General features: G+C 42.0%; 2 protein-coding genes across 3 annotated transcripts; one reads left to right on the top strand and one right to left on the bottom strand.

The window, feature by feature from the left end:
* Positions 1 to 791: 791 nt before the first annotated feature.
* dnaja2b (DnaJ heat shock protein family (Hsp40) member A2b) lies at positions 792 to 5,298 on the top strand. 2 transcript variants are annotated; one of them, XR_006927665.1, is made up of 10 exons: positions 792 to 1,022; positions 2,061 to 2,120; positions 2,224 to 2,453; positions 2,559 to 2,639; positions 2,725 to 2,858; positions 2,953 to 3,149; positions 3,310 to 3,454; positions 3,717 to 3,844; positions 3,923 to 4,183; positions 5,022 to 5,298. XR_006927665.1 is itself a non-coding variant. In XM_046864429.1 (9 exons), exons 1-9 carry the CDS (start codon positions 945 to 947, stop codon positions 4,109 to 4,111), a joined length of 1,242 nt encoding a protein of 413 aa, XP_046720385.1. In that variant the 5' UTR covers positions 792 to 944; the 3' UTR covers positions 4,112 to 5,298. The 2 variants fall into 2 exon arrangements, 1 of the variants encoding a protein (XP_046720385.1); XM_046864429.1 differs by having other exon boundaries at positions 3,923 to 5,298.
* A 1,253-nt stretch (positions 5,299 to 6,551) lies between these two features.
* taldo1 (transaldolase 1) lies at positions 6,552 to 12,127 on the bottom strand. The gene is made up of 8 exons (XM_046864430.1): positions 11,939 to 12,127; positions 9,085 to 9,208; positions 8,694 to 8,801; positions 8,476 to 8,607; positions 8,210 to 8,385; positions 7,441 to 7,638; positions 7,163 to 7,308; positions 6,552 to 6,905 (listed from the first exon to the last, which is right to left on the bottom strand). Exons 1-8 carry the CDS (start codon positions 12,033 to 12,035, stop codon positions 6,873 to 6,875), a joined length of 1,014 nt encoding a protein of 337 aa, XP_046720386.1. The 5' UTR covers positions 12,036 to 12,127; the 3' UTR covers positions 6,552 to 6,872.
* Positions 12,128 to 12,548: the final 421 nt, after the last annotated feature.

The following is a 12,548-nucleotide window of genomic DNA, read 5'->3' as shown; positions in this document are numbered from 1 at the left end:
TCATATAATTACATTTTGTTTGTACATAAACAACACATTTTTACTTAAATTATAGCTCAGTTATATGACATTAGGTGCAAATTGAAGCAGTATAATAATAGGGATTGTGACACGTGTTACAGTCAGAGCTGCTGTGTGTTATGGAAAGTTAATCAACATCTTTGGACTAATCAGAATATATAATGTTTTCACACGTATTTTACTTTTGTTTGTTTTTTTGTTTTTTAAATACCACCACTACTACTACAAATAACTACAACAATTACTACTAATAATACAATCCCAAACTCCCTAAAGAAATTAGGACATTGTGTAAAATTTTACTAAAACAGAATGCAATCATGTACAAATCTAAAAAAACACATTTTATTAATATAGAACATGTAAAACATAGACCTACATATACAATGTTGAAACTGATTTGTTGTGCCATTTTAAGGAAAACAATAATATAAAATTAATGGCTGCAACAAGTCTAATAAAATGTAAAAATATGAAGCCATGTTTCCCACTGTGCAGCATCAAGTCTCTTTTTACCAGCAGTCTGAAAACTGAGAGCAGTCGCTGGAGTTTCTCTAATCATATGCTGTATCCTGTTACAGGATTCTGCTTAACTGAATCCTTATATCATGAAATATTAGAAATAAAAACAAAGTTTTTATTTATTTCGCAGATTTTTTATTTGCTGCGTACCCTGGTTGCTATGGTTACGTAGCGATCCTCTGAACCGTCCAATCAACTAACGGATTTAGCGAATACGCCCGATCAACCAATCATGGTGAAGGAGGCGGGGCGTCTCGGAATGTGGCTGGGAAAACAATAAAAACAGGGCAGCCGGCTTTTCCTTCTCTTCGGCTCGCTCTCCCTCTCCCCGGTTCGGTTCGGTTCGAGTCTACTCGGCTCGGCTCGGCTCGGCGGTCGTGTCCTCGGTGCAGTCCGGAGACATGGCGAGTGCAGCAGACACCAAGCTCTATGACATTCTCGGTGTTTCTCCTTCGGCTTCCGAGAACGAGCTGAAGAAGGTAGCGTGTATTTCTCGAGCTTTCTGCGGCGGTGAGGCGCTCTGGGCCGGGGAGACGAGCAGCTCTCTGCGGTCGCGTTAGCATTAACCTGTGTGCCTTTACTTCCGACACAATGTTTATCATTTTAAAGAACAGATCTAAAGATAATTTAATATTAATAATAATATCATTCGATCTGATTTCTGTCCGGGGAGAAGAGCGCGAGAATATTCCGCCTGTGAATCCTGACAAAAGATGCTTTCCGCAGCGCTAGCATCCCTGACTAGCCGAAATTATCATTAGTTTATTATTCCAATTAAACATTAATCATGATCCACAAATGAGGTTTATTTCTTATTAATCCTAAAAGTGTGATTTATTATATAGTGTCTTCAATACATCACTGATTTAATGGAAATGTGAATAAAATTATAATAAAATTGTGATTTTTTTTTTTTTTCTGTTTACATTCTGAGATATATGTTAATGTTTCAAAGCATTCAAATAATTCGTACAGACAATAAATATATATATAAAAAAGGCCAAGGAACATCAATACAGTGTATATATTTATATATTTTCATACCTAGGATTAGTCATGAGTATGCAAATTTGGAACCCGCCCATTTTTCCTCCCCACAGCAGTACACGTTAGTACGATAGATTTAGTAATTTGCATATTGGTTCCGATTGGTCTTAAAGAATGGCGTATATTTAGTGACATCACAACCTGCGGTTACGCCGCTCTACTCTAAGAGCTGTCTAATGTCGAAAAGGACGACCACGCATGTCCAGAGTAACGTTCGTACGGCTAGGCTACGTTTTTATTTCTATGTATTTATGCCTTTTATTTGTTTATTGATTTAAAATTGATGATTTATGACAAACAACTTGAGTTTCCGACTGGGAATTCCGAGTTACATGACTTGCATGTTTCCGTATCTGTGGTAATTGTTTTGGTATGGAGTGCTGAGGAACTGATGATACGGAGCTCTGAGTTTGGATAAGGGTTTAGTTTTAATTTTTAAGTTATTAATGTCTTATAACTGCTTATTACAGGCGTATCGCAAACTGGCAAAGGAATATCACCCTGATAAGAATCCTAATGCAGGAGACAAGGTAGGAGATCATTATCATCATCATCAATATCATTATCGGCCCTGAGGGTGAAGGTCAAGGCTGAAGATCATGATGTGTGTGTGTGTGTGTGTGTGTGTGGCAGTTTAAGGAGATCAGCTTTGCGTACGAGGTGTTGACTAACCCTGAGAAGAAGGAACTGTATGACCGGTATGGGGAGCAGGGCCTGCGTGAGGGAGGAGGAGGAGGAGCTGGGATGGAGGACATCTTCTCCCACATCTTTGGTGGAGGTCTGTTCGGTTTCATGGGAGGTCAGAGCAGCAGGAACCGGAACGGGGGACGGAGAAAGGGGGAGGACATGGTGCATCCACTCAAGTGAGTTCAACCTGTGTGTGTGTGTGTGTGTGTGTGTGTGTGTGTGTGTGTGCGCGTGCACTAACCAAGTATGTATGTACAATTATGTTTGTTTCCGTGTTCCAGGGTGTCGTTAGAAGATCTCTACAATGGCAAGACCACCAAGCTGCAGCTGAGCAAGAACGTCCTGTGTAGCTCCTGCAACGGGTGAGAAATAAACTGGAGATCAATACTCTCAGAGATTTGTGATCAGAACGAAGAAGTTAGCGAGTGTGTGTGTGTGTTTTTTCAGTCAGGGAGGTAAGACTGGTGCGGTGCAGAAGTGTACTGCCTGCAGAGGGAGAGGGATGAGAATCATGATCAGACAGCTGGCTCCTGGTATGGTCCAGCAGATGCAGACAGTGTGTAATGACTGTAGCGGAGAAGGTAAGGATCAGTCAGATTCTGCTCCAGGATTAATAAACATCTGACTATCCAGGACTTGGGAGCATTGCTGTGTGTGTGTGTGTGTTGTGAACAGGTGAGGTGATCAGCGAGAGAGACAGGTGTAAACAATGTGAGGGGCGTAAGGTGTGTAAGGAGGTGAAGACGTTGGAGGTGCACGTGGACAAGGGAATGAAACACGGGCAGAAGATCACGTTCACTGGAGAAGCTGATCAGTCTCCCAACACCGATCCTGGAGATATCATACTGGTCCTGCAGGAGAAAGAACATGAGGTCTCTCACTCACACACACACACACACACACACACACACACACATACACACACATACACATTATATTAACTTTCGTGTTTAAACTAAATGCACTGCTGATTAAGTGAATTCTGTCTGAGTCTGTGTCTTTTTCTTTGTGTGTGTGTGTGTGTGTGTGTAGGAGTTCCGTAGAGATGGTAATGACCTGCACATCTGCAAGACAATCGGCCTGGTGGAGGCGCTGTGTGGCTTCCAGCTCACTCTCGCGCACCTTGACGGGCGACACCTTCTCATCAAATACCCTGCTGGAAAGGTCATCGAGCCAGGTGTGTGTGTGTGTGTGTGTGTGTGTGTGTGTGTGTGTGTGTGTGTGTGTGTGTGTGTGTGTGTTTTGCCTTCCTGTAAGATGTAAATAGAAACGGGTTTGTATTTGGGCATGTCCTTCATTTGTGATTGGAATGGACCCAGGTGTGTATGTGGGCGTGTCCTTCATGTATGTGATTTAGAGACAGGTGTGGCAATGTGGGTGTGTCCTGTATAGTTGAACAGGCCACGCCCACAGGTGACTACAGTATGTGGGTGTTGCAGGTGCGGTGAGGGTGGTGCGTGGAGAAGGCATGCCTCAGTACAGGAACCCTTTTGAGAAAGGAGATCTGTACATCAAGTTTGACGTTCGGTTCCCGGATAACGGCTGGATCAGCACTGAGAAGCTCACGGTACCGATAACGCGCATAAACCTGTAATTTAACACGCTTATATAAAAGGGTGCCGTTACATATACGGTGTGTGTGCAGGAACTGGAGTATTTGTTACCGTCACGTGACGAGGACACGGTCATCGTGGCCGACACGGAGGAGGTGGACCTACAAGAGTTCGACATGAGCCAAGGGTCATCTGGAGGTCAACGGCGCGAGGCGTATAACGACAGCTCAGACGAGGAGGGCGGTCCACATGGGCCAGGGGTGCAGTGCGCCCACCAATAACGTGTCTCACATACACACACTCTTATATATACACACACACACACACACACACACACACACACACACACACACATCAGTATCACACCTTGAACAAACCCTTTGACTCCGCCCCAGACCCGCCCACCCTCACCCGTCTGTATTACGAAGCCTGATTGCGCAGCTACGAAGTATTGTTAAATATACACGGCTGTTTATTTCCCCCTCGTGTTACAATCGACACGTGACTTCGGAACAACTGTACATTTTAAACCCGGAACTCCGGATTTTTCAGGGTGGGATTTATCTTTTGCACGTTTGTTGTTCGTTATCGTTAAGCTAGCTAGAGAACCGCGGAGTCGCATTAGAGTTTTAACAAAGGAACGTTTCTGATTGATCTTAAATGAATACTTTGTGCAGATGTGTTTTTCCACCGACGCTGCGAGGGGTCACTTCAATTCTACGCCATTTTCTGAACTTGGTAGTTTAATAGACTTTTTCCGTTTCGAGTTCCTGGTTAAGAATCCGTCTGGAATTTTAAGGGGAACGTTTGGACGACGGTCAGAAATTCTGAGTTACTAACTTAAGTGCAGCGAAAGTGTCCTGCTGGAAGCCCCGCCCACTTTTCTGTCCATCCATACCTTTATTAGTACCACCTCACCTCGCCTCGATTTCACTGCATGTACGGTGCGCTGATGTGGATTCTTCTCTTTATTTTCTCTTCTCCTTCTCTTCCTCACCTCCCTCATCGATCTCTCCTCTCTTGTTATTCTTCCCTTTACTTTCTATTTCTCTTCTCGCCCTCCTTTTTTCTCTCTTCTCTTCCTTTACATCTTCCTCTTTCCTCCCCTCGTACTGTAAAGCTGCTGAATGCACACATGACTCGTTCACATCGTCTCAGACTGGAATGTCAGACTCTCGTATCTTCAGAAACACACACACACACACACACACACACACACGTCTATTCAAACGAACAACGAGAAGCAAAGGATAGAAAAGAAGTGTAGAAGGGTTGTTTTTAATTCCTTACCACCATCATTGTCATTGTAGACTTTTATATACTGTACACACCACTGAAAAGCAATTGTGTATAGGATTTAACTTATAAACACACACACACACACACACACACACACCTGATACAGTGCAGAATAGAGACGAGGACATCGTGGGGAAAAGTTCAATAAAACATTTGTGTCTAAAACACACTCGTCTGTCATCTGTTGGTTTTGTTTTTTTAACCACCAGCATCAGAAGACAATTTTAATAATAAATCTTATATATGTACAAACTGAGCCTTTTATAGTAAAGCCATGCACACACACACACACAATGCTGGAACATGTCAACATGTTAATGACCTATAAGTAGACACGCCTCGTTCCTGATTGTAAACTGGTGATCTGATGTCTGAGGAGCCACAGAGACCAGATGTTTTTGGAGGTGAATGGAAAAGAAAAATCACCTTTAAATTAGCATGTGAGCGTCAACTTCTAAACATCAGAAACTAGTCAACATTAAAATCTGAAATGTTTGAACAGAATTTTTCTGCTACTTGTTTACATCATCAGTCTGCTTCCTGAAAGCAGATAAAACTCCCACTCAGACTTCCCAGTTAGAAGATGGATGATTTTGTGAACAGGTTTTCTCTCCTTGTGATTTTATATCTATACTGTAACGGTCCATCATCCAGGCGGCACGCACAATAGTTCTGGTTCCTGTGCTGTACTTTCAACTTCAGTCCTTCACCTGGACACACACACACACACACACACACACCTAAACAGCACCACCTCAATGAGCAGGAAAGGTTCAGGTTTGTACCCTCTGGTGCTCCAGCACAGTGGATCAATGTTTCTCGAGTTCTAAAATGCAGTTAGATTTCATAATCAGATCAGGAACAAGTGATCCTAATTATTTCATAATCAACCTTAAAAAAGCAGCAATTAATTGATTATTAAGTCATACATTAATTAACAAAACAATGATAAATTATAATTAACTGATTGTTCTATTAATTAATTCTCTCTAAGGATCTAATTAGCAGACATTTCAGTTCATGTGACAAGTAAAAATCAGCTCTTAATCACACCGAGTGAACAGCTACGACTGACTGGCTGAGTTCTTGTACAGTGGAAGGGAAGAAGAGTTTGTGGATTTTTTTTATGAAGATAAATAAAAGATGATGAACTGATGTGTAATATAGCAGTTACTCGTTAACTGATTAACCAGTTCAACTGTGTGTGCTTTAATTGTGAACTTCACTGTGGTTTGAATAAAAAGAAACATTCCAATATCACAACCCCTGAATCTCGATCACATCATATCACCAGATTCACAACGTATTTCCCGTATCAGACACACAGCAGGACCCTGTTCCACTAATCACCAGACGTGAAGCAGCTGCTGAAAACGTACACAGAATATGGACAGGGTCAAACACACACACACACACGTTTAATTGTGTTTTCTGATATTGATGAATTTTTATTGAAACTGAAGCAGGAATGAATCTGAAGAATAATTTGTTATTAATCTTATAATAAAAAAAGTCCCTTACGTTACAGTTTTTCCCAAAAACACAATTTTCTTTTTGTTTTATAAAAATAGGAATGTTGGTTTTGGGAGGATTTTACTCCTGAACAGAGACATGGGTTTCTGATTAGTGCAGTAGCTCGTAGTGGTCTGAAGTTTAAGACTACAGAAGGAGTTTCAGCAGGTAGCGATGAGTTAATCAGGAGTTTCAGGGTGGGCGTTCAGTCTTCTGGGGTTTTAATCTGCGTTACGGTCCGTTTTTCACACCGAGCATCTTCTCCTGTAGGGGGAAAAATAATGATTTTATTGCAGTAAAACACAGGCACTGATCTGATCTTTAAAACAAACCCCAGCATCATACAGTCTGCTGATGTTCAGCTTTCTACACAATAGAGCTGAGACTCTCAGCACACCCCCATGTGGAGACCTGCCCATCACACCTGCATTGTTCCTACTGTACAGCAGGTTCCAGATAGATTTTCTCAGGGATATTAGTAAGCACTGCTCAAGAGCATAAAAAAATATATAAAATCACACCTTGATCATGCCTTCGAGCTTCACTGCGTCGGCAGCAAATTTCCGGATGCCATCAGAGAGCTTCTCCACTGCCATGCGGTCCTCGTTGTGCAGCCAGCGGAAGGTCTTCTCATCCATGTGGATCTTCTCCAGATCACAAGCCTTGGCTGCACACACACACACACACACACACACACACACACACACACACACACACACACACACACACACACACACGATAAATGATTTCCCCACCCAGACATTCTCTTAACCATCTCAGGAGAGCTCTTGATGCTGACCTTTCTCTGGAGTGAGAGTGGTGACCACAGTGCTGTGATCCTGGCTCAGCTCTCCCAGCAGCCCTGGAGATATGGTGAGAAGATCGCATCCGGCCAACGCCTTGACCTCTCCAGTGTTCCTGAAGGACGCGCCCATCACCACGGTGCTGTAATCAAACTTCTTATAATAGTTGTAGATCTTTGTTACGCTGACAACACCTGCATGACAACAGAGCGAGAACATCTGGATTACAGGTGAAGCACCAAGACGAGCTTTGAGCAGAGTGCTGATCTTCATCCTGCCATCATTGTTAAATAAACATGTCTCCTTATACTCTAAACCTTCACATCTATAAATGTTTTTAAACGAGCAGTTTGAAAAGAAAAAAAAACATGATTCATCAAATTTTTGACCAATCAGAGTCCAGAGTTCAACATTACCGTGATGAAATTTGTACAAACAGTTCAATCTAACGTCAGATAAACTAAACAGAATAAACAACGAGGTCGAGGGTGGATTTTACTGATGCTTATTAGGTCGGATTATACTGGTCAACGTGTAAACAACAGCATGTGGTGTCAGTGATTCACCACTAGAGGCCGCTCACAGTATCAGCTGGATTATTGATAATAGCCAGCAATCGACTATCAGTGCAGATTACTCGGTCAACCTCTAGAAATGGGAGTGGTTCTGTGAAAGTTCATTTGAGAGTCCTCACAAGAAGACACGTCACCTCAATATCTGATACGTACTAATTACTACATTCATACATTCCAATCCCCCACATACCGGGGTCCTCATGTGGCTCGAAGCTTTTACGCTCTGTGTTTTCTTTGTACCAGTCCAGGATACGTCCTACAAAAGGTGAAATGAGGGTGACCTTGCCCTCGGCACAAGCCACCGCCTGGGCGAAGGAGAACAGCAGGGTCATGTTACAGTGGATGCCGTATTTCTCCTCCAGCTCCCTGAGAACAACGAGTATAAACAAAAGTCATCAAAATAAGGTCACTCGCTATAATTTAGTCATTTCATATTTAATAATAAATAAAACCGACCGTCCAGCCTGGATGCCCTCCCACGTGGACGAGAGCTTGATGAGCACGCGGTCCTTGCTCACTCCAGCTTCCTCGTACAAGGCGATGAGCCGCCGTGCTCGAGCCACCATCTCATCTTTATCGAACGATAACCTGGAGGAGAAAAAGAATCTCCAGTCTCCGAGGTTTTACATTAACATGAGAAGGAAACATGTCAAAAGCTGGATAAGACGCGGTACCTAGCATCCACCTCTGTGGAGACTCGCCCGGGAATCTTCTTCAGGATCTCCACGCCGAAGCTGACGAATAGCTTGTCCATCGTGTTGGTGATCTGCTCTTCTTCGGTCCTAGAAATATTGTTTTGAGGTTACATCAATATTACATCAAAACAGTCATTAATTAATTTAAAAAACAATTAAGACAAAAAATTACTAATGAAAATTTGGGAAGTGGGAAATTAATATTTGAGAAATCAAAACTCGTACAGAACATTCAGTCCAGGTTCTCATTCTGACGGTCATAAATATTATTAAATAGTGAAACTCACAGCACTGTTATTACTTCTATATTTAAAATGCAGAGGTTCTTCTCAACCCATGAGAACGTGTGCAGGTGTGGAAGGTCTCTTACCCGCCGTTTGCGATGCCATATTTAATAGCCTGGTCCAGGAGGTGCTGATAATTGGGCATCTTGGCTGCTGCCAGGATGAGCGATGGGTTGGTGGTTGCATCCTGAGGCTTGTATTCTTCAATGGCTGTGGATGTCAGGAGAAGAAATGCAATGACAGTGGTTACTTTATTCCTCATATTCATTCTGCCTTACAGAAAGCTGAGAAAAATGCTAATTTAATTATGGTTTTGTGACTCAGACTTTAGAAAAGTAACAGATGACGTGCTGAACGCGTTGTAGTGTCGGTCTGGAGTCTCTCGGCACATCCATCTTCACGCACAAATTGCCCAAGGATCCCAACCGGGTCTGATGGCGACACCGACTACAGATTTGGGTTTCGATTTTTTGTGATTTAAAAAAATAGAAATTCTTTCAGGATAATTTTGGTTCAAACAACCAGATTGAATGCAGTTTCAGTTAAAATCACTTCCTGCAGGACTACTGAGGCCACGCCCCCTACAGGCACTGTGCATTTCTTAATCACATACACATGTCAAACATGGACCTGTTGTCCCTCTGCAGGACTTTGCACGTGCAGGTCTTCTAGGTTCACACTGCACATCTCCTGAATCTGTAAACACGTGCCCCGTTCAGAAAGGGAGAGACGTGAGGCTGCGTGTTTAATCATTTACAGCCGGACTGTGCAAACGTTCTGTATCTGTTCCCTGATCAGGTTTCATGCAATTATTCAAAGCGAGAACATTTGAAAGAGAAGTGAAGTGTTTGTCCAATCTTGCGCCATATTACTTCACACGCCGGTTGCTAAAGCACGTTTAAACAGAACGTTCTGAAAGAGTCGATTTTCAGATGCAACGTTCACACCTGTAACTCAAATCTAATCACGTTGGCTTATACTTCAAGACACTGATCAAGTTAATGACGGGTTTGAATGATAACCATCGTAACTGGAGCTCCGTCATGTTCTTTAGTGCTGCATGATTAAACAGGACACTTTCATACTGTAATGTAAAGATCATATTTTTTGTGACAGTGTTTAGTTGTTTATTTAATTCAGCTGTACCATTCACAAAAAAAAAAAAAAAAAAGGGTTACATTAGGGCAAAGGCTAATTCATTTTGAAAACCTTTCTAGTCTTACAAACACATTTTAGCATCATCACTAATCTGCTGAAAGAAGAAGATTAATCTGTGTGCAACTTCCTAAATAACCAATCAAGTGGACTCATGACACCATTTATTATATCGCAACGATAATCGCAACATGACAACATTCCCCCCAGATCTTGCAGCCCCAATTTTCTTTGTCAACTTTAATTTTTATTTTATGCAACAAGAGAAATCAGATTTCCTGAACTCGAGCACAATAAGTTCGATATTAATACACGACAATTCCAACCAATTCTGCATCACCTGCAGTCTGATGTTTCTTCAGTTCAGCACAAGTTCTTACAAATTACTGCCTGGTGCAGAAAAAGGAAGTTGTGGTTTCATTTTAAATCTGCAATAAACTTGTACAGAGGCATTAAAAAGATGCTAAAATATATGACAAACAGTTTTTTGCCAGCCATGTGCGTTTCTTTCTCAAACTGTAACTACAAAGTTGGAGGCACACAATTGTATAGGATGAAGATCTGCCTTTAATGGGTTGGAGTGGAAGATCTCCTGCTATAGAGCTCTGACCATGGTGAACATGATGAACGTAAACACTGACTGCACCCCGGACCTCCTGACCTTCTCCAGTACTGCACTTTAAATATGAAATAATTCCATTATAAAAAAATAAAAAAAAGAAGAAAGAATCAGGCATCTTCTACAGTCTATACTACTTTATCATCATCTGTCACTTTCAGGGAAAGTATGATGTGTATTTTTTATAAATGTATTGTTTATTTATAAATATTAATTCTGTTCTGGTCTCAGGGTTTAAAAAGTGAACTTTGCACAGAGTTTGTGTATAAAGACTTTCTTGAGTGTGTTCCAGACGGAGTGTGAGACAGGACACACTCGATACACAGACTAAAAGCCAAAAAGTGACCCGATACGCCTGGGTTTTGTCTCGTCATACTGACTTCGCAAGGTATGAGGAAATGTTTACTTCTTGCGCCAGAGACACAGAGCAAAGACCAGATTGCTTCAAACTTCCTTATTCAAGATAATTTAATGAAACATGGCCAGATGGTGTGATCTGGACAGAGTTCTGCACAAAAAGCATTTTACACACACACACACACACACACACACACACACACACACACACACACAGCTCAGATTTGTACAGGCTGGTATTGAGAAAGTCTTTTAAAGCTCAGTGAAGACTGATGTGATAACACACTGATCATTTAACCATTTCCCGATAACCAGTGTTTACACTGCGGGTCACACCTGCAGCCTCGAACCCGAACCCGAACCCGAATGAGGGACAGGGAATAGATGATGAGTAGATGATGGGTCTCAGAGACTCTTTTTCTACCCAATTATCTTTTGTATTAAAGTGAACACCGTGCTGTATTTATACAGATCACAGTTTGATGTTATATTGAATTAAACATTAATAACATACTAAACAGAACGCGATGTTTTATTGTTGAACACAAATCAGTAGAATCCTGCAGACCGGCGACGGCTGATGACGTCACAGCTAAGCTCAGGGCGAACAGAAAACTTCCGTACGGTGCACTACAGAAATTAAAACGAACTTAAATAAAAATAACTAGGAATTAATCACACAGCTATATCGCGTCAACGACGTCATTTATCAGCGGTCAATATAAGAGATGTTAAACAGCATTAGCAATAACGCTAGCTTGCTAACAGGCTAACCCGAGCCGGGAAGTGCTAACGGCTAAGTGTTTTACCGTTAAAGTCTCCCGTATCGGCGACCACCACGGTGTACTTCTTCAGCTGCACCAGCGCAGACTCCATCTTCCGCCGCTTGTCAGGAGACTGAGACATGATGCTGAGGGGGGGCTTTTATACCGATACAGAGGCACGCGCAGGAGAACCTCAGATCCGAGCACGAGGACACGGTCACATGGGGGCGGGGTTTCCCTGCTGTTACTGCTAGAAAGGGGCGGGGCTATCGCCCCAACCCCCCTTCCCCGTGTGAGTGGCATTTCTGGTAGCCAATGACAAACCAGAAAACCGTCACGCTACTGATCATCTAAACCAATAGTATGAAAAAGGAGGAACCTCCTCCCAGGGACAGTGTTTCCGTTCTTCAGAGTTCAATCAACTTCATTCATTCATCAATTATTCACCCTCTTTCTTCTCCTCCACCACCGGTTAATCAAAAACATGTTTATTTCTCATTTAATTCACTTTAAACCTTCCATTTTAGTTACCACAAGATTCTAAAACTTTAACTTCTTTATATAAATACATGTTTTTTTAACTAAAATATCAAACCATTAAAACCAAATCTCACCGAAATGAACAGAATCATCTGAAATAAATGAAATACTGAGA

Source organism: Silurus meridionalis, chromosome 13 (genome assembly GCF_014805685.1).
Source record: "Silurus meridionalis isolate SWU-2019-XX chromosome 13, ASM1480568v1, whole genome shotgun sequence".
NCBI lineage: Eukaryota > Metazoa > Chordata > Actinopteri > Siluriformes > Siluridae > Silurus > Silurus meridionalis.
Note: the sequence above shows the minus strand (reverse complement) of the source record. Positions and strands in the feature narration are given on the sequence as shown.